At 65.6% G+C, this 27,713-nt stretch overlaps 3 protein-coding genes across 5 annotated transcripts; all 3 read left to right on the forward strand.

Annotated features, from left to right (window-relative positions):
* The first annotated feature begins 61 nt into the window (after positions 1-61).
* Positions 62-12,937, forward strand: SDF4 (stromal cell derived factor 4). The gene is made up of 8 exons (XM_045548795.1): positions 62-217; positions 817-928; positions 1,882-2,344; positions 6,653-6,789; positions 7,034-7,147; positions 10,731-10,889; positions 11,023-11,198; positions 12,195-12,937. The coding sequence occupies exons 3-8, from the start codon at positions 2,040-2,042 to the stop codon at positions 12,369-12,371; spliced, it is 1,068 nt and encodes a 355-aa protein (XP_045404751.1). The 5' UTR covers positions 62-217; positions 817-928; positions 1,882-2,039; the 3' UTR covers positions 12,372-12,937.
* Positions 12,938-15,296: 2,359 nt separating this feature from the next.
* Positions 15,297-17,877, forward strand: TNFRSF4 (TNF receptor superfamily member 4). Its single transcript, XM_045548798.1, has 7 exons — positions 15,297-15,452; positions 15,650-15,772; positions 16,115-16,216; positions 16,531-16,597; positions 17,024-17,220; positions 17,344-17,472; positions 17,559-17,877. The coding sequence occupies exons 1-7, from the start codon at positions 15,305-15,307 to the stop codon at positions 17,627-17,629; spliced, it is 837 nt and encodes a 278-aa protein (XP_045404754.1). The 5' UTR covers positions 15,297-15,304; the 3' UTR covers positions 17,630-17,877.
* Positions 17,878-21,294: 3,417 nt separating this feature from the next.
* On the forward strand, positions 21,295-24,121 carry TNFRSF18 (TNF receptor superfamily member 18). 3 transcript variants are annotated; one of them, XM_045548801.1, is made up of 5 exons: positions 21,295-21,767; positions 22,490-22,659; positions 23,157-23,244; positions 23,401-23,603; positions 23,675-24,121. In XM_045548801.1, exons 1-5 carry the CDS (start codon positions 21,625-21,627, stop codon positions 23,797-23,799), a joined length of 729 nt encoding a protein of 242 aa, XP_045404757.1. In that variant the 5' UTR covers positions 21,295-21,624; the 3' UTR covers positions 23,800-24,121. The 3 variants fall into 3 exon arrangements, with proteins under 3 accessions (XP_045404757.1, XP_045404755.1, XP_045404756.1); XM_045548799.1 differs by having other exon boundaries at positions 21,326-21,781; positions 22,542-22,659; XM_045548800.1 differs by having other exon boundaries at positions 21,348-21,781; positions 22,537-22,659.
* Positions 24,122-27,713: the final 3,592 nt, after the last annotated feature.

The following is a 27,713-nucleotide window of genomic DNA, read 5'->3' on the forward strand; positions in this document are numbered from 1 at the left end:
GCCTCGCGCGCCTTTCTCATTGGGCGTCCTCAGCGGCCGCTTCCGCCCGCAGGAAAGATGGCGGCGATGCCGTCGCCGCCGTGAGGTCGTGCTGATCGCACGGCCCCTTGCCCACCTGCACGCCGCTTCCCGCAAGAAAGATGGCCGCGGCCTGAGCCGACGGTCGGCGGCGTCGCGGGCGCTGCGCTCTCCGGACCCGGCGCGGGGAGCGAGGCCGGTGAGTGAGGCCCGGGCCGCCGCGGGCGCAGGGCCGAGTGACCCCTTCGCCGCCCCGGGCCGGGGTTCGCCGGGCGGCCGCTCTGGGCCAGCCTGGGGCTCGGGGCCCTCCGCGGTTGGTCTTCTCTTGGCCGAAACCCAGGAGGGCCCCGCGGTGACCTTGGACAAGCTGCCCAACTTCTCCGTGCCTCGGTTTCCGCGTCTGCAGCACGCGGGCCGTGATCCCGGCGGTGGGGTTAGAAGATCTGAAGTCGTGTGGAGACACCCCTGGGTGTCGGGCCCGCCAAGGCAGCTGTTAGGGCTGCTCCTCAACCCCACCACTGCGTGTTTACCCCAAGACACAGCCTGGTTTCACCAGAACGGAAACGCAGGGATGGCGAGGAAATATCCCCTCCGCTTAAGGCGTCCCCAGCCTCCCCTTAGCAAGGGTTTGCCGAGTCCTTGTCAGGAGCGTCCCATTCTAGCGCCGGGCCGAGGACTGGGGGCCGCGGGCCAGCGCGGTCACTGCCCGTAGGAGGAATGCTGTAGAGTGGGGGAAGAAGTTTCGCTTGATGGTCTCCTGACGCAATTCATAGAATCTGCTGTCTTTTTTCTCTCAAGGAGCAAAGGACAGTCTGTGCACACACGTGTGTTTTTATGACTGCAATTAAGGGAGTCAACAAACACCAGCAGGAAGTTGTCCTGGCTCTTTACCCAGTGCTTCCCTGACAAGGTGAGCAGGAGTAGAATTATTCCTCCGGCAGGAAAGGAAGAAGCCTCAGCCATGTTAAGAAAACCAGACACGAGCGCCTGTGTCCGAGGTTCCCTTCCTTGGGGGACCTAGGCTTGAGTGACTGCTGTGTGCAGACAGCAGCGCAGGTGCCCGGACAGTGAAGCTGAGTCAGATAGGACCGAAAAACGGGAGATTCAGTCAGTCTGTGTTCAGGGAACAGCTACAGCACAGGGAGGTGGGTTTGCCAGGTGCACAGCCTGGGAAGGAGCAGGGTTTTGGGCGGGAGGGAACCAGAGTTCCCTTTAGGGTAGGTGAGGTTTGAGGCTCTGTGAGCCCTTGCTCCCTGCCGGGACTGGGCACGCCGAGGGATTTCCTGGGCACTGCAGCCTCCTTGGATGTGAGCGAGGTGTGTGTGTGTAGACATGTGTGCATATGTATGCATAGCTGTGCCCAGGTGTGTGCATATGGGTGTCTTCAGGGACCATCACAGTGGGGGGGTGGGAGGGGTTGGAGCCCCCCTGGGTGGGTGTGTTTGCTGGTACCAGGCCTCGTGAGCCCTCTCCACTCAGGGTCACCAAAACTCACACATCTTGGGAAAACTGAGCCCAGGGAGGTCAGATGACTTAGCCAAGGTCATAGCGCCTGAGTCAAGATCTGGAGAGTGAGTGACCTTAACCCCACGGGTCAGTGCCATGAGGCCAGGAGGGGCAGAGTCCAACTGTGCTGGCCGGCTTCGCTGTGGGCACTGGGGGGGGGGGCAGATCAGCCACCTTGAGGTGATGACAGCTCTGAGTGACAGAGACGGAGCTGGAAACCCAGTGTCTTTAAAAAGGGAACAAAATGTCATGGGTGGTCTGGAGCCTGTGACTCCAGGCTTCTGTTTCACGTTGCAGAACGAGTGTGTTTAGTACTTGCTGGTCCCACTAAACAATAGGTATGTGTCTTCTCTGCAGACTGTTAACTGCTTGTCCTCAGCCTGCGGCTCTGCTGGGGACACGGAGCTCTCTGCGGCGCCCGGGCTTGGTTTGGAGCCGTGACTTCACTTGCTTCTCTGTGCCCCCAGCCGCCAGCCCACACCTTGAAGCCGTCCCACCGTCCGGGCCCCACAGCAATGGCATCCAGGCAGGCTCCCCTCTGTGGCCTGGCTCCGCGGTGCCTCTGGCTCCTGGGCGTGGTCCTTCTGGTGGACGTGTCTGCACGGCCCGCCAACCACTCTTCTGCTCGGGAGAGAGCCGCCAACAGGGAGCAGAACGAGATCCTGCCCCCAGACCACCTGAACGGCGTGAAGCTGGAGATGGACGGGCACCTCAACAAGGACTTCCACCAGGAGGTCTTCCTGGGCAAGGACGTGGACGGGTTTGAGGAGGACGCAGAACCACGCAGGAGCCGCAGGAAGCTGATGGTCATCTTCTCCAAGTAGGTGCCGGGCTGTGCCCAGGGTGGCGGGGCCGTGGGGCCTCCCTGCAGGGCAGTTGCCATCAACGCTCTTCCTCAGCCACGCCTGGAAGGTGTGTGGTGTTGGGCTGAGGAGTGTGCCGGTGCCCCGAGCTGTCCGGGGCAGCTTGGAAGGGTCCCTCGTGGCTGGCCGCCCCTTGCAGGCTGGAGAAAGCTGCTGGAAGGCCTCTGGCCAGCGTCTTCTGTGGCTGAGGGCAGGGGACGGGGCGGGGCTGTGGTTACAGCAGGTTGCAACACCAGCCAGGCCACAGGGCCGAGGGACAGTGTGGGTGTCAGCTGCCCAGGTATAAGTGTGGCTGTCCCGGCAGGTCAAGGGCTGTGGTGAGTGCTGGGGGCTCCTCCGACACCCCGTACATGTGTGTGTGCAGATCCCCACTGTACAAGGTTCGGAAACGTGCGTTTGTAGGTCGGCGTGTCCCGCTACTGCCCTGGCCCAGAGCCCAAGTTGCTTTCCTCTTCCCCAGCCGCCAGGAGCAGAGCCGCCCTGCGAATCTCAGAGCTCCTGGTGCCCATCCCTAGCAATGCGCTTTCTCCCCCGCCCCGGTTCCCAGAGCCTGGCTAAGGTCCCGAGATGGGTGGTCCTGACCATTCGGCCTGGGAAGGGCAGATCTCGCTACGTTCGCCCCAGGGCCCAGCTGGGGCAGCCCCGAGCCCACACACGTCAGCGTCTCTGTCGTCCTTGTAGGATGCTGGGCATGGCCCTGAGTCAGGAGGTGCCACTAGTCCTCCAGGGCAGGGGCTGCGGGCACCAGGCGAGACAGGGTATGGACGCCCCCAGCCACCGGGCTCCCCCCACAGAGGCTGGCCCTCCCGGATGCTGTCCAGGGCCACGGAGGGGCAGATGCTGGACCCCATGAGCCAGAGGGTGGGACCCGGCCCTGGGCCAGGGCAGGGCGGCCACCTGGGATCGAGCCTGTGGTCAGAGCACAGGTGGGCTGGCAGGACAACCCCCCAGGAGAGGTGGTGCAGCACCAGGACCTGGGTTCCACACACGGCGCCCCCACACGTCTCCCAGCGGGACGGGCAGGGCTTCTCTCAGGGCACGTCCTCCTTTGATAATGACTTGACCGACCTCAGATGCCGTCGGTGCTCCCTGGGGTCCGTCAGAGCTGTCGACTCCGAGCCACGCAGGCCTTCCCTGGGTGCAGGGAGAGAACAGCTGTCCCTGGCTCAGGCGGGCTGCTGGGGTGGGCTGCGCCCCTGGCACGGAGGCCTGCACGGCCTGCTCCTGCCCGTCTCCCGAGGTGGGGGCTTCTCTTTGTTCCCTCCACGTGAAAGAAACCACGTGCTGTCTTGTCTGGGGAGACACACAGAGATGACCGGATGTCGGTGCTGCATGTGCGGGTCAGAGCTTTGCGGCAGCAGCTCCTGTGGACACTCCTGGGCTTTGTCCCCGTCTCTTGGGTCCCCACATCCTCTCTCGGCCCCAGGACTCCTCTGGGATCCCACGTTGCATTTCGTCTCGTCATCGTCTCAGGCTCCTCTGGGCTGTGTCACCCTGTCAGACTCCTGTTTTTTCCTGAACACATCAGTTCTGAGGAGGGCTGGTCGGGTGTGTGACAGAATGCGCCTCGATGTGAGCTCGTCTGATGTGTTTTCTGGTGACCGGACTGGGTTGTGCGTTTTTGAAAAGAACACCCAGGGGGAGGTGCCGACCTTGCCCTGTCAGGGCATCCCCGGCGTCCGCAGTCACCCCTGGGATGTCGACTTGGGTAACCTGGTGACGGTGGCCTGTGCCAGGTGTCTCCAGGTAGAGTTGGCCCTTTTCCCTGTCCCTGCTCTTCTCTGGAAGCAAATCACTGGGTCCAGCCCACCTGCGGGGGCTGGGAAGGAGGCCCCCGTCCTGCAGGGCAAGTGTCTGCGGTATGTTGCTTGGACGTCTTGCGTGAGGAGGGGCTTTCTCTTTCCCCACCTATTTATTTACCTCGATGTGGATCCGCGGGTGCTCTTTGTACACTTGGGGTGCAGTCCAGTGCGATGCCGTTTATTTTGCTGCTCACATTGTTCCAGCTTTGGCCACTGGGGGCTCCTCCCCTTGGCGCCTCGGCCCGTTTTGTGAGCACCTCCTCACTTCCTGGTGCTGTCAGATGCTCCACGCATTCCCTGCCCCAGCCCTGGGGCAGCCACCTCTCCAGGGAGCCTGGTTCCTGTGACTGGAGAACGGTGTTGGAAACCAGGATCTGGGTTCTGGCTGTCGTTGCCTGTAGTCCTCCCAGCCGGCAGAGCTTGGTAACACATGCGTGCGTACTAACTCGTGTATGTGTGTGCGTGCTAATCCTGTGCACAGGAGTGTCTGCTAGCCCTGCACACATGCGTGCATGTGCTGTGTGCACACGCGTGCCAGCCTGTGCATACACATGGGCACGTGCTGTGTGTGCGTGTGTTCTAGCCTCGTACACACACGTGCATGTGCTGACCTGCGTATGCACAAATATCTGTAGCCGTGTCTTCCTCGGCTGTGCTTATACAAGCAAACACAGCTGCTCACAGGCATCTGGGCTCAACCCTTTCTCGGCACAGACATCTTTGCATCTGCAGCTTTTCTCTGAGTGGCTGTGGCCACCGTAGGAGGACGTTGCAGAGCAGTCGATGCCCCCGAGTGTCACTGACCCTGACCCCACACCTGCCGCACAGCCACCCTCGGCAGCCTCCTCCCACAGCCGGCATGTTCTGCGGGGACTCTGCAGGGGGTGCCTCTCAGGCCCTTCTTCCTGTGGCCGAGCTGCTGCTGTGGGAGCTGGCGCGGGGACCTGAGGGGCGGCCCTGCCTCCCTCCCTTGAAGGTCTTTGTTGGCTCCTCCTGGGGTCTGAGACTGTCTCAGTCTGGCTTGTGCTGCGGCAGCAGAGCACCGCAGACCCGGCGACTCCTAAATGCTCCCGGAGCCTGCACGTCCGAGGTCGAGGGGCTGTATCTGCTGCCTCTTCTTGCTGTGTCACAACACGGCAGAAGGCATCACACGGCCCGAGCGTGTGCGAGAGGGGAAAGGGGCCGAGGGTCCCACTCCTGCGATGACACTGTCAGCCCAGTCTTGAGGCAGAGCCCTCTTGACCTCATCCCCTCTTAAAGGGCCCCCAACGCTGTTGCTTCAGGGACTAAGTTTCCCACATGAACCTTGCGGGGCATGTTCAAGCCGTGGCAGAGGCACAGGCCTCTGGGTTTTTATACGGACGTGGTGTGGAGGCCTCATTCCGCGTGTAGCTGAGTGGCAGTGGCCCTTTGTCTCCCCACAGGTGGGACCTGCTGGCCTCCTGCCACCCTGAGTCCCTGGGTCTGTTCCATCCCTGAACACGTTAGGTCCCCAAAGGGTCTTTTTCCAAATCGTGTAACTTTACGCTCATGAAGGTTTTTACCTGGTCATACCTGAGGCATCTAAAATAAGATGCGCAGAAGGTGACTGTGGGAGGTGTTGTTAGTGAACCCGGGAGGGAGGTTGCCGCTGGTGCTCACTGCACAGAAAGCTGGTTGCTGAGGCGAGCACTGTCCTGCCAGAAAGAGTCACTGCAGAGGACGTCAGCTGGAGACGAGAGGAGTGGACTGTCTCAAACCCCACTCCCTGACCACCAGGGTCGGGGGTTTCTGGAGGGGAAGTGAATGATGCAGGAGGGGAGTGAGCATCCACACACGTTTGGGGTGAGCACAGTGAGAAATCACGCCAGCACACACGTCACGTGATCAAAACACGGTGGCCAAGCCCCTCCCAGGGCAGGGATTTCGGTATCGTAATGAACTAGGGGTTAACACTGGCCGTTCTTTCAGCCTGGGCATGGCCCAGTGGGTCTTTGGGCAGGGTCTGTGGTGGGTGTCCTTGTCCTGTCTTCTGTGGACACTGGTGGTGCGAGGCTTTGTAGTTATCTTGTGGCTGGAAGGAGGTTCTGCCGTTTCTGGGGGAAAAAGAACTCAAAAAGGGACTGGATCGGTGCAACAGAACGTCACAAAGCCCTGGTCAGCAAACCTTAGGGCCTGGCAACTTGAAACACGGGAACTACGAAAAGGCGTTTTTGTTCATGGAGCTGGGTACCCACGACTGAGAGGGTGGGTCGGTGCTCATCCCGCCTCCCGTGCTGCGGGGCTGGGGGGGCCGTGGCCTTCCCATGGACCATGGGAGGGCGATGAGCTGTGGCCCCCGTGTCCCCAACAGCTCCTGACGCCTCCAGGGGCCCCGTGAGCCGTGTCCCTGCCGTTTCCCCCGCGCGGCTGCCCGCGGGCGGAGGATGGTTATCGTGGCGGGTGCAGGTCCTGGGGCTTGGTCTGACGCCCGCCCGCCCGCAGGGTGGACGTGAACACCGACCGGAGGATCAGCGCCAAGGAGATGCAGCGCTGGATCATGGAGAAGACGGCCGAGCACTTCCAGGAGGCCGTCAAGGAGAACAGGGTGCACTTCCGCGCCGTGGACCCCGACGGCGACGGTGGGTGGGGGAGGGGTGGGGCGAGGGGGGAGGGGCACCGTGCCCAGCCGGCCTCGTGGCCTCGTTTACAGAAAGGCGCGCAGCGGCCCAGGGTTTGACCTGCAGACGGTGGCTCTGCAGACCTGCGGGCCGTGCGCGTGTGCCGTGCGCCGCCGGGTGGCCCGCTGTCCCCGCGCAGCGGCATCTCAGCCCGTCCTGGACGGACCGGGTCCTCCGAGACGCGCTCACGGCTGGATCCTCGCAGGCCGCGTGTCGTGGGACGAGTACAAGGTGAAGTTTTTGGCGAGCAAAGGCCACGACGAGCGGGAGGTTGCCGACGCCATCAGAAACAACGCAGAGCTCAAAGTCGACGAGGAGAGTAAGTGCTCAGGCCCGATGGCGGAGCTCGGGCTCGGTGGCGTGGTTGGTGTGGGGCTTTGGGTGGGGCGTGGTCTATGTCGGGGCTCCCCGTGGGCGGGGGTGGTCTGTGTCGGGCTTTGGGTGGGGGTGGGGTGTGGGCGTGGCCTGTGCCGGGCTTTGGATGGGGCATGGGCGTGGTCTCTGGGGTAGGTGCAGGGGTGTGGGCGTGGCCTGTGTCCGGGCTCTCCGTGGGGGTGGGCGTGGCCTGTGTCGGGCTTTGGATGGGGGTGGGACGTGGGCGTGGTCTGTCGGGTAGGTGCAGGGGTATGGGCGTGGTCTGTGTCTGGGCTCTCCATGGGGGGGCGTGGGCGTGGTTGTGGTCAGTGGCAGGAGGGCGCTGGCGGGAGGGCAGAGGAGAGGCCCCACCTGGCCTGGGGGTTCTGCTGGTGGCGTCAAGGCCGATCTTCCGGCTGTGCAGGAAGGCTGCAGTGCACTCCCTGTGCCTGTGTACTGTGCGTGCCCTGGCTTGCTTGTGTGTGCATGCATGTGCGTAGTACATGGAGTGCCGAGTGTGTTCATCTTGCCCAGTGTGCGTTGGGGCTGGTAGGGGGAGAGGTGGGCTGCCGCTGCCGATCCCCCACCAACACCACCCGCCTGAGGGTCCTGTGGGGGGGCGTGGCCCAGGCTGCTCCGGGCGTACATGCTTCGGTGGCACTTTGGACAGCAGGACACACGTCAGTCAGTAAGCTCTGTAGAGAAGCCTGGAGCAGCCAAGGCCTGAGGCACAGGACAGGTGCCCTACACGCAGGCAGGGAGGGCCCAGCCACCAGGCACAGCTCCCAGGTGGAGGCTGCAGCTGGACGGGGGCTCCCAGGCCCTAGAAGAGGTGGGGTCCAAGCCCACATCTGAGGAGGCCTGGCCAGACATCCCATGTGGCCACCAGGCTGGGTGTGGGCAGGCCCCCGGGTCTCCCCTTGGGTGGGAGGGTGTGGCCCGGCCAGCCTGCAGGGCCAGGGCATCTGTGTGGATCCGAGTCTTGTCCTTTCTTGAATAATTCGAAGACCCTTTAAGACCTTTGACTCTAGGCCGGGTGCGGTGGCTCACGCCTGTAATCCTAGCACTCTGAGAGGCCGAGGCGGGTGGATCGCTCAAGGTCAGGAGTTCGAGACCAGCCTGAGGAAGAGCGAGACCCTGTCTCTACTAAAAATAAAAACAAATTAGCCGGCCAACTAAAAATATATAGAAAAAATTAGCTAAGCATGGTGGCGCATGCCTGTAGTCCCAGCTACTCGGGAGGCTGAGGCAGAAGGATCACTTGAGCCCAGGAGTTTGAGGTTGCTGTGAGCAAGGCTGACGCCACGGCACTCTAGCCCGGGCAACAGAGTGAGACTCTGTCTCAAAAGAAAGAAAGAAAACCTTTGACCCTAGCCACGCCAGTCCCAATGGTGTGATGTCACCAGGACTGTGGTTCTGTCCTTTCTAAACTCTATGACCTGGGCATTGTTATTTCCTTCCCAAATGGTGTTTGCATTTCCCTGCTGTTTCCACTGGGTTTTGCCCATTGGTGCCGCGATTCACGCTGTTCTCGAAGGTGTCCTGTAGTGTTGGGGGTCCTGGGGGTCCCGTGCCCTGCCAGTGGGATTCCACTTGGGGTGAGTTCGGCCCCCCGCAGGTGGCTGCTGAAGGCGGGGCTGGCCCCGGCCTCCCACCCGACTCTGGTGCCATTGCCCTCGGGTGTGTCTGTTCTGTCCGGGACACGTCCTTCCTGGACCCAGAGCTCTGTGACAGCTCTGAAGGCCCCTCCGCCCCTGTGATTTGGTGGAGCTGTGCTTAGAAGTCACTCTGTGTTCTGGGGACCCTGCACGCCCTGCAGTCCTAGCGTGTGCCCGGCTGTGTGACCTGACTGCAGCCTGTGCGTCGACCCCCTTGACCTCTACCCTGCAGCTCCTGGGTCGGTCTGGGGGCCCTGGCAGGGAAGGGAGGACTCCTCACGGGCACCTCCCCAACCCCCGTCCGTCCCCTGCGAGGCTCCTGGGAGTCCTGTGGCAGCCGTGCGCATCACACTCGGTCTGGGGCCGAGCTGCGGGGCTGTGTGGGCTCCTGTGGCCCCAGGGGGAGGGGACCCTCCCGGCTCCTCCAGCCTCTGCCACCACGTGAGCAGCTCCTCTCTGCACCTCTGTTGGCCTCTCACAGGAGCACCAGTCGCTGGCCTTAGGCCCCACCCTGATCTGGGATGACCTCTTCTCCAGATCTGTCACGAAACACAGGGGCAGAGACCCTCTTTCCAAACAAGGTCCCACTCGCAGTGCCCGGGGACGTGGGACATAGGGCTTCTCAGGTCGGCCTGAGGCTGAGCCCAGGGCTGGGCAGCGCAGCATGAGGACCCTGTGCCGTCTTCCAGAACTGGCATTGGGTCAGCCTGCCCTAGGAGCCTGTGCTTGTCCTGCTTGGGTCTCAGGTCACCCCGTCTGTCTGTCCTGGGAGCTGGGACGGGGAGGGGGACAGCCTGTGGCCCCCATTTGCCTTCCAGGGGGTTTGTTACGGGCAAGGAGGTCGCACAGTTGTCCATGGTGACGGGAAGGTTGACGGTTTAAAGAGGGGCTGGCCCAGGCAGGACCTGGTGAGGCTGTGGTAGGGCACGAGGGACGTTGGGGCGAGTGAGTCCTGGACACTGGGACACGGTCATTGGCCGAGGTAAGTCCCAGGCTGGGTCGGGATCTCCTGTTTCTGCTTGGAGACCGAGACAGGCCCTGGCCCTGGCTCAGGGACACTCGGGGGCCTCAGGACAGGCGGGCAGCCACTGCTCCAGGCCTCCGTGGCGGGGCAGGAGGGCCACAATCCCAGAAGCTTCACTTGGTCCGAGCTGAGAGTCCGTGGGAAGCTCTGAGCAGCCGCGACCTCAGTCATTTCTAGAAACTGGGTTTTCCTCTGGCACCGCGTCCTTCGTGTGATGTCGCACGTGAAACAGATGGAAAGGAACAGGGTGACGCCTTTGTTCCTACACACGCTGTTTCACAGGTGAGTCAGCCCCACGGCGTAATTTCCACCTGCTTCCAAGGAATAAACAGCCGTGAATGGGGGGGTCTGGGCCACATTGGAGGGGTCTGGCCCTAACTTGGGGTATCTGGTGGTTTTTGAGGGGTCCAGGTGGTCTGGGAGCATGTGGGCCACATCTAGGGGGCTCCAGGAGGGTCTGGCCATGTCTGGTGGGTCTGAGCCATTTCTGGGGGGTCAGGGGTGTCTGGGGGGGCTGGGCCGTATCTGGGGGGGTCAGGGGGACTGGGCCATGTCTGGGGATGCTGGGCCACATCTGGGGGGGTCTGGGCCATTTCTAGGGTCTGGGCCATGTCTTGGGGGGCTCTGGGCCATGTCTGGGGGGTCTGGGTCATGTCTTGGGGGGCTCTGGGCCATGTCTGGGGGGTCTGGGTCATGTCTGGGGGTCTGTGTGTTGCCTGCTGTCCTTCAGAGAGTGGGGCCCTGGGCCCGGTGCGTAGCCATGTCCCATGTGCTGGCCCTCTGAGTTGAGAAAACATGTCTTAGAACTTTCTGGATTTGTGCACAGTCGTGCCTAAGAAGGTGCTCACGAGCTGTACCTTTCTCAGCACAGGAAGTCCTTGAGAACCTCAAGGACCGCTGGTACCAGGCGGACAACCCCCCCGCGGACTTGCTGCTGACCGAGGACGAGTTCCTGTCCTTTCTGCACCCGGAGCACAGCCGGGGCATGCTCAAGTTCATGGTCAAGGAGATTGTCCGAGACCTGGGTGAGGCCTGTCCCCGTGGCTGGGGGGTGGCCCTGTGAGGGGCACCTGCTAGGTTTGGGCGAACCCTAACTTGCAGAACGACTTTCGGGTGTCTCACTCGCCATCCTGCCCCTTCCAATCCCCCGTCCCGCAGACCAGGACGGTGACAAGCAGCTGTCCCTGCCCGAGTTCGTGTCCCTGCCTGTGGGCACCGTGGAGAACCAGCAGGGCCAGGACGTGGACGACAGCTGGGTGCGAGACAGGAGGAAAGAGTTCGAGGAGCTGATCGACTCCAACCACGATGGGATCGTGACCCCCGAGGAGCTGGAGGTAGGCCCTGCGGTGAGCGGGTGTCCCCAGGGCCTCTGGGGGAGCCTGGGCTACCTTTAAGGGGAGCTGCCTGGGTTCGGACCTGAACCAGGAAGCCGCTCGGGCCGCTGTGAGGCTCGGCAGCTCCGCCGGGGGTCTGGCTGGTCGCTGGGTCCTTCACTCAGCGGCGCCCCCCTCGGGCTCCCAGACAGGCGGAAGGCGCAGCGTGGCGTCCGACCCTGCCCTGGTTGAGTCCTGGCACTGTCCCTGGGAGGTGTGGGGGATTCTGTGGCCCCTTTTTTATGGGGCCAACGGGAGAGCTCATGGTGGACGGGTTCTGAAGTGATCTCCGGGCCGATGCCACGTGTGGGGCCATGAGCGTGGGCGGGCCTTCTGTCACGTGGCCTGCAGCGTGGGTTGGAATCCACAACCTTCCTCTGAAGCGTTTTCAATAGTATCGCGTTTGGGGCTTGTTTTTCCTCCAGTTGCTGAATGAGTCATTGCCTTTTATGCCAGAATCTTCTGACCCTGCTGACAGCCCAGGGGCAGGTGGGGGTTAGGGATCCCGCCAGGGTCGCCCGGAGCTGGCCTGGCCCTCCCTGCCCAGTGGCCGATTCAGTCCCTGTGAGCTGCGCTGGCCCTGGGCAGGGCTTAGCTTCTCCCCACCCTGTGCCCTTCCCATCCATGGCATCTCCCTTCTGGAACGTTCCAGAATGTGCCCACATTCCTATCCTGCAGCCAATGGGGTGTTTTCACCAGAAATCACTTTCTGTGGGTGGGGCTAGCGTTAGAGCCACTGTTCACATAGACTTGGTGTCCCTGTTGGGACGTCCTTTTAGCTCATAGCCACGTCCCAATGTGGGGGACAGGCTGGGTGGGCCGAGTGGGGTCCTCCACATTCACGGGGCACAGGGTGGGGGCCTGGCCAGGAACGGGGACGAGATATCCCCGGAGCACCACCTGGCAGCCGAAAGGGTGGGGAGGGCGCTGACCCAGCCGGGCGCCCACCCGTTGCAGAACTACATGGACCCCATGAACGAGTTCAACGCCCTCAACGAGGCCAAGCAGATGATCGCCATCGCGGACGAGAACCAGAACCACCACCTGGAGCCCGAGGAGGTTCTCAAGTACAGCGAGTTCTTCACGGGCAGCAAGCTGATGGACTACGCCCGCAGCGTGCACGAGGAGTTCTGAGCCACCCGCGGCCCCTGGGCTCCTTCCTGACCCTGCACAGCCCCGAGGGAGGCGCTGGGTCGGCGGTGACTCCGAGCCTCCTGCTGCCCCCTCACGGCAGGGCCGGTTCATTAAAGATGTGCTGCTGCCGCCCGTGCCCTGCCGCCTCCAGCCCCGCCAGCCCCGCCCCGAGCCACGGGGCTGCAGCAGCACAGTGCTCAGCGGCGTCTCTGTCCTGCGGTCCCTTGAAATCGCTGCATCTCCCTTCTGAGAACCGCTTCAAGCTGCTCCGCCGAAGGCACTGACCACATCAGGGCAGGAGGCCCTGGGCTGGGCCCCTGCGAGGGCCGGCGGGTTACGCACCTCCTGCCATTTCCTTGAAAACTGAGATTCAACAGAACCAGGTGTGCTGAGCTGGCCGAGCAGCCAGGAAGTTCGGGGCAGGACGCCTGCTCCTTCCCAGGGCCTGGGTGTGTCTTGGGGTGGGGTCTGCCCTGGCACGGCAAAACCACCCTGAGAAAACGCAAATGTTTGTTGTAACAGGAATCACATTGCTTACTTTGAAATATAGTTGTCTTTTTCTCTCAGCTTCATTCTTCGGGTGAAAATAAAACACAAAACTTGGAAAATTTGTGGCCACGTGGCTTCCACTTGGAGCATTTGAGGTGGGCAGTTTGGTTAACACGGAGGGCGCATAGCTTTTGCCGAGCACCTTGCACCTGATCCTCCCTCCGGACCTGGGGGCCGGGGGGCTGCGCTGTTTGTGAGAAGGGGCAGGGGCGGCAGGCAGGCGGGTCACGGTAGGGGTCTGGGCTGGGTGTGTGGTCAAGAGCCAGAGCCTGGGTGGTCCCAGGGCCCAGCCCGGGGGCCAGAGAATAGGTGTGTGAGCTCGGCTCAGGGGCTCCTGCCCTGAGGCACATGAGGACCCAGGGTCTGTGTCCAGCTCTCCAGGCAGGAACTTGGGGCTCCCAGGGGCACCCCCTCCTCTGCCTGCCACGTGCCCGCTTGCAGGCAGTGTGGAGATTTCTGCAGAGCCAAAGCTGGGGTACCGGGGGGAGGAAGGTCCCTGCAGCCCCCTCCTGTGGGCTCCCCTCACAGCTCTTGTCACTGGGCCCTGCCAGGACGGTCACTGCATTGTGTGTTGTCCGGAGGGGACACACCCACAGGGGTGCGCCGTGTGAGCTGAGGCCACACTGGGCTGGGCACGGGGTGCACTCAAGGGACAGCAGCCACCCAGTGACCCCGCTGTACTGAGAAGGGAGCCCAGCCCCGGGCACAGCCTCACCAGGAGCCGCGGTCTGCTCGGGACCCCGAGCTCTGGGTGAGTGTCCCCAGCTCAGTGAACACAGCAAGGCTTTCCCCTGCTGACACCTCTGACCTGTGACCTCCAACCCAGGACAGTTTCCTGCGGGAGAGGGTGCCACCCAGGGGCCCGCGGCAGAGTGGGCTGGGTGAGGGTGAGGCTCAGGCTTGTCACCTCTGGTCACCTGTAACCAGGTGTGCCCACTCTGCCGGATGTGTATGGCCGCGGGTGGCAAAGAGGCCCCCACGTGTGCCCCCAGAGAGGAAGGGGGTGCCCTGGAGTCGAGTGGTGCCCACCAAGACCTCACCTTGATCTGAACCTCAGAGGAACCGCTTGCAAATCTGAGGTTTTTCTCACTATCAGTGGGAGACGAGGTTTGAGAGCTGGATCGAACCTTCCAGAAAATGCCAGAAGTTTCCTTGTTTGCCCACCTGGGCAGGTCACTCAACACGTAGGCGCTGCCTGGGGTGCTTGGAGCCCCTGCTGCCCCTGGGACCCTCTTTGCACTTTGGGGGCTTGGGGAGGGTGGCCGGGGCCGGGGAGCGGCCTCCTGCCCACCCTCCCCCTGCGGAGCCAGGCCTGGCCTCTGCCCGGGGACTTCCCCGCAGGTGGGCCGAGGGGGACGCACCTCTCTTACCTGAGCTCCTGGCGGGAGGGGGTTTCCAGCAGCTCGCCCCGCTGGGAGGCGCCTCTCCACTTACAACTGCTAAAGTTAACTTCTGAATAATCGTGTCCTGGCCGCGAGGCAGAGGGTGCAAAAGGGACCCTCCAGGCCCCCGTGTCCAGGCCCCGGCCCTTGCTCGGGGTGGCCGTGGGGTCAGGGCGGTGCTGCGTGTGCTCGGTGTGTGCGTGCGTGTGCTCAGCTGTATCTGCGCGGCCTCATGCCCTCCTCTGACCTTTGTCACCTCCTCAGAGGCCCTGACTCTAGACACAGCCACACTGCAGATCAGGGCTTCCATGTGGATTTTGGGGTACGCAGATCAGCCTGTAAACACCTGTCTTGCTCAGGCACACTCGGCTGCTCGAGATGCACACGCACATGCGTGCACACACCCACGCACCGGTGTGCATGCTCAGTGCGGGGCTGTCACCAGGCTCCTGGTGGCCACTGTGGGTCTGAGCTAGTCAGACACCTGAGGAGACCCCCCAAAGGTCCAGACTGGAGGGGGGGGCCTTGCTGACTCATGCCTCAGTTTACCCACGTGGTCTGTGCTCCTTTGTGCTGAGGGGGTGAGTGGTGGCGGAAGAGTGAACCTCGAGGGGGTCCCCCAAGAGCACCCGGGCTGGGCAGCACGGCCAGGCAGGGCAGGGCAGGGCAGGGCACCCAGCCAGAGGGAGCAGGAGGGGTCCTCCGTGTGGGCTGGGCACAGACCAGAGGGCTGCAGGGCCTGGCCGTGTCCTGGCTGCGGAGTGGCCCGGGGCTGCGCCTGTGGGCTGGGCCACAGGGCAGGAGAACCCCGTGGCCGGGAGGACCCCAGACAGGCCACTTTCTGCAGCCGGCCTGGGTTAGGGTCGCCAGCCGGGGTCGGGGTCACCTGCCTGGCTGGGGCCACTTCCTCCTCCTCCTGCCCTCCCGCCCCGCCCCTCCCACAGCCCTTATAGCCACATCCTGCAAGGAAAAACCCAGACTCGGTGCTCGGCGGAGAGGAGGATGTGTGTGGGGGTTCGGCAGCCGGGGCCCAACCTGCCCGGCTCAGCCCTGCTGCTCCTGGGGCTCCTGCTGGGGGCGGCAGCCGGGCTCGACTGTGCCGGGGACACGTACCCCCACAGTGGCCGGTGCTGTCCCGAGTGCCAGCCAGGTGAGCCAGCCCGGGGAGGGGGTGTCTGCGGGGCTGCTCCAGGGGACTCGGATCCAGGCCTGGGCCGTGGTCAGCAGCAAAGCTGGCCCTGGAGGGGCGGGGGCCTGCCAGGCCCAGCCACGGCCCCAAGAAGTCAGTGCGGGGCACAGGCCAGGCCGGGCCTGACCTCCGACCCGTACCCCCGGCCTCCACTACAGGCCACGGGATGGTGAGCCGCTGCGACCGCTCCCGGGACACCGTGTGCCGCCCATGTGAGCCCGGCTTCTACAACGAGGCCGTCAACTACGAGCCCTGCAAGCCCTGCACGCTCTGCAACCAGGGTGAGCCGCCTCCCCGCCCCGCCCAGCGCCCCCCACAGCCACAGGAGCAAACCCCAAACCACACGGGCCAGGGCGCCTCCGGGGCACAGCCCTCCTCCTGGGGGCTGAGGCTCGGCGGAGGCCACGTGGAGTCGGCGTGGAGAACGTTATTCCCGTGGCCTTGCTGGCTGCCCGGGGCTGAGGCCGGAGCCGGGTCCAAGGAAGGCCCGGAGGGTGGGGGCTGGGGCTGCCGTCAGCTCTGCAGGGGGAGGACCTCCGCGGAGGGCGGGGGCACCCAGCCTCGGTGCCTGTGCTGCTCGCCCCTGGGCTGCCCCCAGCTGACAGCCCCCTCCCCCTGCCCAGGAAGCGGGAGTGAGCCGGGGCAGAGGTGCACGGCCACGCAGGACACCGTGTGCCGCTGCCGCCCAGGCACCCAGCCCCTGGGCGGCTACAAGCGTGGAGTCGGTGAGCCCTGGGGCATCCCCGGCGGGCGGGGAGGCACAGCAAGTGTGCGTGAGGTGGTTGGGGGCGCGTGCCCCGGGCCCAGGGAGGAGCCAGGGAGGAGCCGGGGCCTCACCGTGGGCAGATGACCCTCCATCCCGATGCCACGTCACGGCGGCACCTCCCCTGTGTCCTCGCCAGGTCGGGCTCCTGGCTCCACTCCTGGGTCAGGGGCGCTGGCGGGACGGGGGTAGGGGGGGCCCCAGAGGCCAAGCCCCCCACCCACAGAGTGCAGGGCCGCCGGCCGCAGGCACCTGAGCCTGCACTGCCCCTTACAGACTGCGCCCCGTGCCCCCCCGGCCACTTCTCCCCGGGTGACAACCAGGCGTGCAAGCCCTGGACCAAGTGAGTGCAGGGCCCAGGACGAGGGCAGGGGCAGGGGCAGGGGGCAGGGGGCGGGGGGGAAGCTCTGGGGCCCCTGTGGCTGACCCCCACCCGTGCCTCTTCCTGGGGGTGGACGGGGCATGTGAGACCCCAGCCCAGGCCGGGGAGCATGTGCGAGACCCTCGCTCATCCATAGTTGGACCCCCCCAGGGCTCCCGTTCCAGGCTGGGAGGGCAGCGGCCGCAGGGGCTCAGGGAGGGCTGGGGCAGGGCTGAGGGCGTGGGGTACAGGGCGTGTGGTCTCGGAGACCTCTGCAGGGTGGGGGCCCTCGGAGCCTGCACAGGGGGCCTCGGCCGCCTTTGGCCTGGAGTCTGAGGCGGACGCTGCCTGCAGCCGACCTGAGTCCCTGGGGTCTCGGGCCTGACCAGCACTTCTGCCCTCCTGCAGCTGCACCGCCGCCGGGAAGCGCACTCTGTGGCCCCCCAGCAACAGCTCAGACGCCCTCTGTGAGGACAAGAGCCCCCGGGCCACACTGTCCTGGGAGACCCAGGGCCCCCCAGCCAGGCCCATCACAGTTCAGCCCACCGCAGCCAGGCCTGTGACATCACAGGGGCCCTCCACACCCCCCCTGGAGGCCCCCAGGGGTAAGGGGGCCTGGCCTGACCCCAGCAGGGCCCCCAACCCCCACAGGGGAGTGGGCGAGTGGGGGAGTCGGGGAGGCTGGGAGGCGGACTGCCCTCTGACCACTTGGGGCCTCCTCCCCGCAGGCTCTTTGCTCGCCGCCCTCCTGGGCCTGGGTCTGGGCCTGGGGGTGCTGGTCCCCCTGGCCACGCTGCTGGCCCTGCACCTGCACCGAAGGGCCTGGAAGACACCCCCAGATGCCGCAAAGGGCCCTGGTGAGTGTCCGCTGTGGGCCCAGCCCAGATCACCCCTGGGGGGCTGAGACCCCCCCTCCCATCTCTCCCTCTTTCCTCCTCCCCAGGGGGAAGCAGATTCCGGACCCCCATCCAAGAGGAGCAGGCAGACGCGCACTCCTCCCTGGCCAAGATCTGAGCCGCGTCCGCGGGGGAGGACTTGCACCCCTCCCAGCTGGGGCCGCAGAGGGTCTGCGAGGCCTGGGGGGCAGCGGGGGCGTCCCAGGTTCAGGCTGCCACACCCGCCACCGTGCCAGCAACTGCGCCCCCCCGCCGGACCTGGGCCCGCCCGCACCGTTGTAGGTGCGCCTGGGCGGGCTCCCGGGCTCTGCTACGTATGTTGTGCATACGCCCCGCCCGGGCAGGGCCCCAATAAAACCACCGACAGACGTGGATCTCTGGCTGGGCACCCGTGGGCTGGGGGCCGCACGCTCGGGTGGGGACAGGGGCTCAGGGGCAGCTGCTCGGAGACTGGCCCCGGCACACCCTGTGGGGCTGGGCCGGGAGCTGCTGAAGAGGCCCCGTGAGGTGCGGGTTGGGCGGACACAGAGCCGCTGCTGCAAGACCCTAAAGCCTGGCCGGGGCCACCGAGTGGGGAGGGCGGCACCTGGCAACTTGGTGGCCACAGGGGTCTCTCGTGTACTTGCCGGGGGGGGGACACACGCACCTGTCCCTTCTCTCTCCGGCCCCCACACCCTGTGACACCTCGTGGGTGGGGCCCCAGGACCCCCACTGGGTGCCACCCTGGGAGTCCCAGGGGACAGCTCCGTCCCTGTGTCCCTGCAGTGGAGGCGTCTGACAGGACAGCCACTTTGGAAATGAGGTTTCCGATGGAGCGAACCTTCTGTCCCCCCTGGGACACAGCCAGTCTGCTCCTGGGCACCTGCCCACAGCAGCAAGTGCCCTGGGACACGGACAAGGGTGTCCATGTGACCTCATGGGGGAAAACCCAAATATCCACCAAAATGGACGGCAGCGTATTCGATGGGCCCACGTCTGGCACCGACTCAGCACGGAGGGAGGGAGCGTGGACGGGACCCCAGGCTGAGGCCCGGGGACCCTGGAGCTGCCCCAGCGGCACGGGGTCCTGTCTCAGGCCAGTGTCTGGGAAGGGGCGTCCCCCGGGAAGGACAAGTGCACAGGTGCAGGGCTGGACCCTGGGCACAAGGCCCCTCCAGGCGGCGGCTCAGAGACAGAAGCAGAAGCTGCACAGGAAGCTTGTATCCAGCGAGGAAATGGCCTCGGGCGTGTGACCCACAGAGCTGGACCGTGATGCGTGTGTCCCACACAGACAGCCCGGCGGGCGGGGGCTCTGTGAAGTGTTTAAGAGCTATCAGCGTCCAAGGTGAACACCCTGATGTGCCAAGAGGTCTCACCCCGACTGTGAGCAGGAGAGCAGAGCCCGGCCGGGGCTTTCTCCACTAGACCTGGCGCCCGGGCTGGGCCGTGGGAGCAGCCGCTCAGCCGGGCCCTGCACCCGGGGCCACCACACAGCCCAGTCCTGGCAGCGCCCTGCGCCGTGTCCCTGGGGCTGGCCCTTCCCTCTGCCCAGCCCCCGATAGGGACTTGCCTCTCCCACCACGGCTGGCAGGGAAGGGTCCCGACCTCTGCAGGGGGCGGGGTCACTTGTAGCCCAGGGCACTGTGGCTGACACCAGGCAGCCGCAGTGAGGGGTCCCTGACTCCGGTGGTCCTGGACTCCGCCCATCCGCCTTCTTTCCCTTCCCCACCAACCTGCAAAAGGCAGGCAGAGGCCGTCCTGTCCTGCCGTCCCCTCTGCCCCAAGCAAGACCAGGGCCAAGGGCACAGGGCCAAGGCCACAGACCTGCACCCTCGAGAGCAGCCCCTGGGGAGGGCGGGAGGCCGGGCGTGGAGCAGGGCCAGGAGGTGGGTGGGGGCAGGTGGCCTGGGTCCCAGAAGGTTGAAGGTCATGGGAAATACGAAAGGGGTTTTCTCCCCAAACTTTGCCCACACACCCACCGCCTCCTCCCTGCTGGGCATAGCCCTCCACCCCGGGGCCGCCGGGTGCCTTTTCCCAGCCAGGACACCGCTGCCCCCTGGCCCCAGGCAGACGTGGGTCACCTCCTCTTGGCTTCTACGCTGTCCCTAAGCCCACGCCCCCTTCCCGCACCGACAGCCGTGTCTGCCGGAAGCTCCTGGACCGGCTCCACCCAGGCCCCGCCTGGGCTCCAGGGCCCGTGTCCTGCTGCCGAGCCGGCGGGCTCTGCACCCAGCAGCACGGGCGCAGCCCCTGTGGGACTCTCTGCTGCACGCACACACGTCGCTTGTGTCATCTGAGACAGAAGAAGCAAACGTAGGATGAGCTACTCATAAGATACTGGAAAATACAGACGGGCAGATAAAAATCTTCTCTGGCCTCATGAAACCACTCGTTCGCCGGCGCCGCCGAGGAGCAGGTGCCGGGAGGGGCCTTCCGGGGCGAGCGGGACAGGAAGGCAGATGTGGGCTCCGAGTCACGGATGCCGCTCCCCCTGGAGGCCCCGAGAACTCTGATGTCTGTGCCCACACGTGGCAGTCGCCAGGGCACAGTCGCCGGGTGCCGCGGTGCAGCTGGTGGACGCCTGGCTGAGCCCGGATGCAGCACCAGGGACCCCCCGGGGACGCCCTGCAGGGAGCTGCTCAGGGGCTGGTCGAGGTATCAGCCCCACCAGCCAGGCTTCCTGCCCCTGCGCCCCCCAAACCACTTGTCCTCCTGTCGCTGCCCCTACTTCCGGAAGGACCAACTGACACACCGGGTCTGATAAGCATCATTGACAGGGGATGTGTCTGTCTTCCTAGGCCACAACGCACTGGGTGCTCACCAGAATTGGGGGTGGCCCCGTGCTGGTGTAGGCCTCTCAGGTCTCTCAGACGGGCAGGGGCAAGGTCCGGCCTGGTCTGGTTCTGCTCCCCGAACACCTTTACCTGGCGTCTAGGTGTGGTCTTGTGGCTTCTCTTTCTGTCCAAACGCTCAGACCAACCTCCCGGTCTAGGGCTGAACAGAGACCTCCAGGCCCCTCGCCGCTGGCCTGCCCCTCTCCCTCAGAGCCTCTGGGCAGCCTGGACCGCAGCCCACCCTGGAGACCCCTTCCTTTCCTGCCACCTCCCTGAGGGGAGGGCTCGCACATCCTGGGACTTAGGGACAACTGGGAGTTACAAAGTTCTAATTCCTGTCGTTTCCCTGGGAAACGGTGCAGTCCGTGGTGGCCGTGGGTCTCGAAGGGGCATCTGACCAGGTGTCCTGACTGTGGCCCCGTCTCCAGCCTGTGGGCACAACTGCTGTCACATTCCTGAGACCCCCTGGCCCAGCAGCCTCAGAAATCTCCACCAGCTTCGCTGTGCTGAGCCTCAAGCAGGGGGCTGGGGACAGGTCCCAGGACCCCTCTGTGCCTGCTGGGAGCCCTGGGCTCAGAAGGACACGGGACAGCCTCTGAGAGCTGTCAGGGCCGGTTCTCTTCTCCCTCCAGGTGGATCAGAGTGGCTGCAGAGAGAGCAAGAGCCAGAGGTCTGGGTTGGGACACATGGGCTGAGCCCGCCTGGGACACCCTGGTTGACAATGACCCAGGCTCCGGCCCCTCCCAGTGCCCCTCCCCGCCCACTCGCTCCGCTCCCCTCTGCTGTGAGCCCAGGGACCCCTGGGAGCTCAGAGCAGCAGGGACAGTGCCCACAGGGCTGCACCACAGGAAGCCTATGGGGGCCCTTCCCACCTGCAGCCCGCCGGCTGGGTGGGCCGAGTGGGGGTGCTTGTCCTGGTCCCCCCTCAGGGTCCTCAGCACTGGGGCTTCATGGGTGTAGCCAGGGCTTCCGGAGACGTCTCAGGAAACGAGCGACTTCATCCCACCCCCTCTGGGTGGTGGAAATCCGCAAGCCTGCGGGGCACCCCTGAGGAAGCTGGAGGTGGAGGGGCTGGGGGGAGACGGCCCCCAAACCCACCCTGCATCCGGGGCCACCGCTGTGGCCACAGATTTTGCATAAGAAACATTTCCGATCCCCACCCGGCTGTGTCCACAGCGCTTGCACTCCCCTCCCCACGCCCATCTCTGGGCAAATTTAAATCCGGATTGGAATTGGGGCGTGGGCGGGGCATGTGCGCCGGGCCTCTTAAAGTGTGCGGGCGCAGCCTGTCGCGGGTGCGATGGGCTCGGTGGGCGCGCGGAGGGCCCTGTGCGGGGTGGCGCTGCTCTGCGCACTGGGCCTGGGCCAGGTCCCCACCGGGGGCCCGAGCTGCGGCCCCGGCCGCCTCCTTCTCGGGACGGGGATCAACAAGCGCTGCTGCCAGTCCTGCACCTCAGGTAAGACAGGCCCTGGGCCGGGACTGCGGGTGGCAACGCGGGGTCCCTCCCCAGTCAGACTTGGCGGCTTTCACCTCAGGAGGGTGGGCACACAGCCAGGGGGGGTCTCGGACCGAGCGGGGCACTGGGCAGTGGACCGTGGGTTGGGGAGCAGAGGCGGGGGAGGGAGCCTCCCCAGAAGGGCTGGGGTCCCCGGGTTGGGGAGGGCTGCCCAGGCCCTGCTGAGCGGGGCGGGGCTACCACCCAGGCCACCTCCTGCCCAGTTTGGGGTCCCAGCACCCCCTTCTGCCTCGCCCCCTGCCCCTGCCCAGCAGCTGTGGGTGAGGGGCCACAGGAATGAGGCAGACCCCCGGAAGACCCCCGGAGCTGCTTTCTGCCAGGCCTGGGGGTTGGGAGAGGGTGCCCTGAGGGTCCCACGTCTCGTGGCTGGTGCAGTGGCCTCTGAGGTGTTGACGGGGCTCCAGGGGGCTGTGTAGGGTGGAGAGTGAGGGGGGCCCAGGCCCAGGGTCCTCAGGAAGCCCAGCAGGGACTGGCACCCGGTCACGGGCAGGGTCACAGCCACCAGGGTGGGGGCAGCCAGGCCACATGGCTGAGGAGCTGGGCAAAGCCGCGGGTGCTCACCCCGCACTGTCTGCCCCCCGGGGCTGGCTGAGGGTGGGGACCTGACACCCCCACGCCCCCACCCCTGATGGCTGGGGGAGCCTGGAGGGCACAGGCCGCCTGGCTGCTGAGGGGCTGGCCTGTCCCCTGCCTAGAACAGGAGGGCTGCTCTGAGAGGGACTGCACGTGTGTCCAGCCCGAATTCCACTGTGGAGACCCTCAGTGTGAGAGCTGCAAGCACCACCCCTGCCCGCCCGGCCAGAGGGCGAAGCCTCACGGCAAGTCCCCAGGGCTTTGAGCAAGGCTGTGGGGGGCCGAGCTGGGCTCGGGGAGCAGGGTGGGGGTGGGGACATCCCCAGGCAGCCGCCAGTGTCCTGGCTTGGGTCTGGGGATAGACTCTGGGGGGGGGCAGGGACCCGGGGTCACCCTCTTCCCAGGACCCTCCCCGGGCGCTGCCCCCCAGCCTACTGGACCAAGCCTGGGGCGTGGCCCGGCTCCCACAGGCAGCTCATCCCCCGGGAACCACCCCTCAGCCAGTCACAGCCCCTCGGTGCCCCCGTCTGCCTCCCACCCACATGGTGCCGGTCCTGGAGCTGGCGACGTGGCACCAACTTACCAAGGGCCTGGGGCCTGTGGGCATCAGAGACCTCTGTTGACTGGACGGTGTGGGACCATTCTCCAATGGACCCAGCCCCCAGATGGACCCCCGAACTCGCCTGACCCCTCCGCATCCACCCTCACAACCTCCACAGCCTGTGTGTCCGTCTGTCCCCAGGGGAATTCATTTTTGGCTTCGAGTGTGTTGACTGTGACGCAGGGACCTTCTCCAGGGGCCGAGAGGGCCACTGCAGACCTTGGGCAGAGTGAGTCTTGGTGGGCCTTCCGGTGGCCGGGCGGCCGAGGGCGGCCTGCTCTGTCCCTGCCAGTGTGGTGACCCCGCAAACGGCTCAGAGAGCAGCAGCCTGAGAGGAGGGCTGCCCGGGCGGTCGGGGGCTGACCGAGTCTGTCGTGCGTCCCAGCTGCTCCCAGTTTGGGTTTCTCACCACGTTCCCCGGCAACAAGACCCACAACGCCGTGTGCACCCCGGAGCCGCTGCCCACAGAGCCGCAGGGCCCGCTGGCCATCGTGCTCCTGGCCGTGGCCACCTGCATCCTTGTCCTGACCGTGGCCCAGCTCGGGCTGCACACCTGGCAGCTGAGACGGGAGCACGCGGGGCCCCGAGGTCAGTGGTGCAGCTGCGCGGGGTGGGGGGCGGGGAGCCCCTGGCCGCCTGCTGACCGCGGCCCTTTGCAGAGACCCAGCTGCTTCTGGAGGCACCGCCGCCGGCAGAGGACTCCTGCAGCTGCCAGTTCCCCGAGGAGGAGCGGGGAGAGCGGCTGGCCGAGGACAAGGGCCGGCAGGGAGACCTGTGGGTATGAGCCTGGCCGTCCTCGCCGGCGGCCGGAGCCCCAGCCGGACCCTCTCCAGGAGCTCACCTAGGCTGCCGCCGGGAGCAGGAGTTCTGTGTCCTGCTCGGGGCCTGGCCCTGCTCCCCTGACGGCAGACGTGGGTGCAGGACGGTGACAGGGACAAGTCCCCAGACTGTGCGGAAGGGCAGCGGCCCTGGCTGGGCCCTGCAGGAGGGACCAGTGCAGCCGGGGTAGGGTCTGGGGCCCCTCAGCCCCAGGACGGGGCCCTGCCTGTGGGTGTGCAGCACACGACCTGGCTGCAGGTGGCGTCTAATAAACACTTGTTCAGTGACCTGGGTGGACGTATACCAGGGATGGGTGGGGACAGGGAGCCCAGGGCCATGCCCACTGTGGCCGTGGTCCCCTCCACAGGGGGAGGGGCTGTCTTTGGAGCTCCCAGCCCTGGGGGCTGTGGGGCACAGCTGGGGCCCGTTTTTGTCCTGGGCACAGCACTTGGTGGGGACCACAGGGCTCGGTGGGCTTCCTAGGGGAGGGAGAGGCACTAGATGCCGGCTTCTGTGTCCAGGACCGTCCCCTGACTGTCCGCCCAGCACACACTGGGACAGCCGAGTTCTGGGCCTGTGGTCTCGGGGCCCTCACCACCCAGGGCAGCCCTGCAGACTCTGGTTTCTGGCCGCAAGCCTTCCGGCCTTCCGGGCACCTGCTCTTGCCTCACTGCCCAGAGCCCAGGGCTCGGACAGCTTTCCCACCTGGCACTTTCCAGTGGTGTGGCAGCCTTGGGTGGCCTGGCTTTGTCCCTGTCTCCAAGGCTCCCTGCTCCCCTCTGCCACCTCACACCCCCAGGGACCAGCCTCCTGGCCCCAGCGCTGGCTCCTGGCTATGACAGGGGCTGCTGGCACAGCCCTGCAGGGAGAGGCAGGCCGACCAGTGGAGGGAGGTCAGTCTGAGCAGCACCCTCCTGGCCACCTGGCCTTGGCCCCAACGCCCTACCCCTATGATGTCCCCTTGTCCCAGCAGCCCTGGGCAGAGGGCACTGGGCCCAGCTCACAGCAGGTCGGTGGAAGAGAGGGCTCCTGCCCCTGTGGGACCCAGAACGTGAGGAGCCAAGGCCACGCAGGGCTGCCGGGAATGTGCTGGGCGGTGGGCAGTGGACGGTGGATGGTGGGCGGTGGACAATGCCTCCTACTCCCGGGAGGAGGGGCCTCCACAACTCATTCAAGACTTTACTCCTGGGCCGGCACGGTGGCTCATACCTGTCGTCCCAGCACTCTGGGCAGGAGGATCCCTTGAGGTCAGGAGTTTGAGGCCAGCCTGAACGAGACCTCATCTCTACTAAAAATAGAAAAAATAAGCTGGGCATGGTGGTGCTCACTCCTGTAGTTCCAGCTACTCGGGAGGCTGAGGCAGTAGGATTGCTTGAGCCCAGGAGTCTGAGGTTGCTGTGAGCGAGGCTGATGCCACGGCACTCACTCTAGCCGGGGCAACAGAGTGAGACTCTGTCTCAAAAAAAAAAAAAAAAAAAAAAAAAAAGGCTTTACTCCTGTGGGAGACACTTGATCAGGCGAGCCCAGGCTCTGCCCGCTCCGAGGGCAAGACATACACAAAGTTAGCTCACTGATAAGAAAATGCCTGGCGGGGCGGGACGGGCACAGAGGGGAAGGCGGTACCCGCCAAGCCCGCACAGGTGTTCAGGGCAGCGGCCCCGGGGACGAGAGGACGGACGGATCGGAACGCGCCCGGGACCTGCCGGCGCACAGCGGCCACCCTGCCCCGCGCCCCCCGGGCCTAACCCTAACCCTAACCCCCCCGGGCCTGCTTTCTCCTGGCGCCGCACAGGCCCCGCCCCGACGGGAGGGCCGCGCCGGCGGGACCTTCCCCAGAAAGCCCGGGGCCCGCCCGCGCGCAGGCACCGGCGGGGCTGACTCAGCGCGGAAACTCCTGGCGCGCCGGCCCGGGCGGGGGCGCGGGGCGCGGGGCGCGGGGCGCGGGGCGCGGGGCTTCCCGGCGGGGCGGCCCCCGCTCGGGCTTGGAGGGGGTCTCCAGCACCGCCCTGCGGGACTTGCTTCGCGCGGGACCGCCCAGTGGGCCGGGCAGCTCCGCGCTGAGGAGGACCCGTGCAGGGCCCGGGGCGGCCCGTGGGGCCCCACGCTGGGTGCGCAGAGGCTCCCACCAGGGTTTGGGGCAGGAGGTGGGGGCGGGGCGACGCTCAGGGCTGCCCGCCGGCGCGGAGACTGGGGGTGCTGGAGTGTGGGGAAGGGGGGTGTTGGGATGAGAAGCTGTTGCCAGACCCTCCCCCTTCAGAGGGCAGAGACCAGCCCCAGGCCTCAGCTTCCTGGGGTGGGAGCAGGTGTCCGCCCACCTGCCCAGCCTGGCAGCCTCCCCAGGGTGAGACCCTGCCTCTCCCAGCCTGGCTCAGGCCGCTCCCCGCTCCCCCTGGAAACCCGGCCCCACCCTAGCGTCCTGACTTGTGGATTTTGTTCAGCCTCAGATAAGGGCCCAGAGGCCACCTGTGTTCCCAGAAGTGCTTCCTGCCACAGGAGCAGCTCCCCAACCCAGCCCCCAGCCCTCCCTTCCTGGGACGGAGACTCAGCCAGGGTAGGAGCCCTCCCCAGCGGGACAGAGACCTGGCAGGGTCAGGGAGGGGACCCTTCCCAGTTGAAACTGGACACCAGCCAGTCCTAGGACAAGTGCAGGGTGCCCTTGAGGGGGCAGATGGTCCCTGGCTGTCCCCAGCTACTGGGATGCCTGCCCGTTGACCAGGTGGGCACAGATGTCAGGCCCGGGGACTCAGGGGCCTTGCTCCCGGCCATCACGCCCTCCCCTTCCCCCTGGGCTCGCTCCTCTCAGCCAGGCCCCACCTCCATGGGGAGCAGCTGTGTCTGGGATGGGAGAGGAGGCGGATACCTGCCTCCCACGAATCTCATCTTCCCAGGAATTGGGCTCTTCTTACAGACATAGTCCCAGAGGAGGGGGCCGGAGCCCATGGGGGTAAGGGGAGCCCCACAGAAATGCACCCTCCAACTCCCCAGGGCTCCATGGCTCTGTCTGCCCAGGCCCTGGCTGAGGGAGGCCCCAGTGGGGGCTGAGGGGTCTGTGCTGGCTGCCCCCAAGACAGAGGCTACAGACAGGAGGGCTGCCGGGGTCGGAGCTGGGCAGCATGACTCCCCCACACCCTCTGCAGGTGGAAGTCACTCCCTCAGTCCTCCACCCTCTGGACCCCAGGATTCACCCCTGGAAGTGATGGAGGGGCGGAGGGAAGAGGGAGTGGAGGGGACAGGCAGGGGCAGGAGGAGGAGAAGGGGAGAAGGGAGGGAGAGTGGGAGAGGACTGGGAGGGGTGAGGGAGGCGGATTCTCGGGTCAGCAGTTGGAGCCCATGTACCTTGGATCTCCCTGTGAAGCCACCCAGCCCTGCTGTCAGCTCGGGCCGAGAGGGGTCCTGTCCACTTGTGCTGTGCCTGCAGCCGGTCACATCATTTGCCTATTGGGGGCAGCTTGTACCTCCCAGGTCCCCAGGGCCACAGGTGCTGGGGTGCCCAGATGCCCCACAGCCTGCCTCTCCCAGGTGGTCCTGGCCATTCTGGGCTGGTGGGCAAGTGCACTGGGCTGGGTGGGGCTGGGGGGACCGGAGAGGGGCGCGGGCATGGCCACTGCTGGTGGGTCAGTGAACGGCGGTTCCGGGAAGCCTTGTTTATTGACCTTCAGGTGTTCAGTGGGCTCCAGGGACTGAGAGCAGCAGATACAGTCCAGGCTTTCAGGGGAACCCCAGGCTGGGGCAGGAGCTCAGGGCAGGGCAGGCCACTGTCAGCGTGTACTTCTCATCATGTCCTGAGTCCCCAGAAGTGACAAATCCAATGACAGGGCTCCACTGTCCCAAGACAGCAGGGAAAGCCTCTCTGAGGGCTCAGGTGACCTCTGCTGACAG

This window comes from Lemur catta, chromosome 3, assembly GCF_020740605.2.
Source record: "Lemur catta isolate mLemCat1 chromosome 3, mLemCat1.pri, whole genome shotgun sequence".
Classification (NCBI taxonomy): Eukaryota; Metazoa; Chordata; class Mammalia; order Primates; family Lemuridae; genus Lemur; species Lemur catta.

What these genes read in the sequence shown, in the direction of transcription:
- SDF4 (XM_045548795.1), top strand. Translation starts at nt 2,040, where the DNA reads ATGGCATCCAGGCAGGCTCCCCTCTGTGGCCTGGCTCCGCGGTGCCTC. An exon ending in CGTGGACCCCGACGGCGACG is followed by an intron (nt 6,790 to 7,033) that starts GTGGGTGGGGGA and finishes GGATCCTCGCAG; the next exon opens with GCCGCGTGTCGTGGGACGAG. An exon ending in TGACCCCCGAGGAGCTGGAG is followed by an intron (nt 11,199 to 12,194) that starts GTAGGCCCTGCG and finishes CACCCGTTGCAG; the next exon opens with AACTACATGGACCCCATGAA.
- TNFRSF4 (XM_045548798.1), top strand. Translation starts at nt 15,305, where the DNA reads ATGTGTGTGGGGGTTCGGCAGCCGGGGCCCAACCTGCCCGGCTCAGCC. An exon ending in CGGCTACAAGCGTGGAGTCG is followed by an intron (nt 16,217 to 16,530) that starts GTGAGCCCTGGG and finishes TGCCCCTTACAG; the next exon opens with ACTGCGCCCCGTGCCCCCCC. An exon ending in CCCCCTGGAGGCCCCCAGGG is followed by an intron (nt 17,221 to 17,343) that starts GTAAGGGGGCCT and finishes TCCTCCCCGCAG; the next exon opens with GCTCTTTGCTCGCCGCCCTC.
- TNFRSF18 (XM_045548799.1), top strand. Translation starts at nt 21,575, where the DNA reads ATGTGCGCCGGGCCTCTTAAAGTGTGCGGGCGCAGCCTGTCGCGGGTG. An exon ending in CCAGAGGGCGAAGCCTCACG is followed by an intron (nt 22,660 to 23,156) that starts GCAAGTCCCCAG and finishes GTCTGTCCCCAG; the next exon opens with GGGAATTCATTTTTGGCTTC. An exon ending in CACTGCAGACCTTGGGCAGA is followed by an intron (nt 23,245 to 23,400) that starts GTGAGTCTTGGT and finishes CGTGCGTCCCAG; the next exon opens with CTGCTCCCAGTTTGGGTTTC.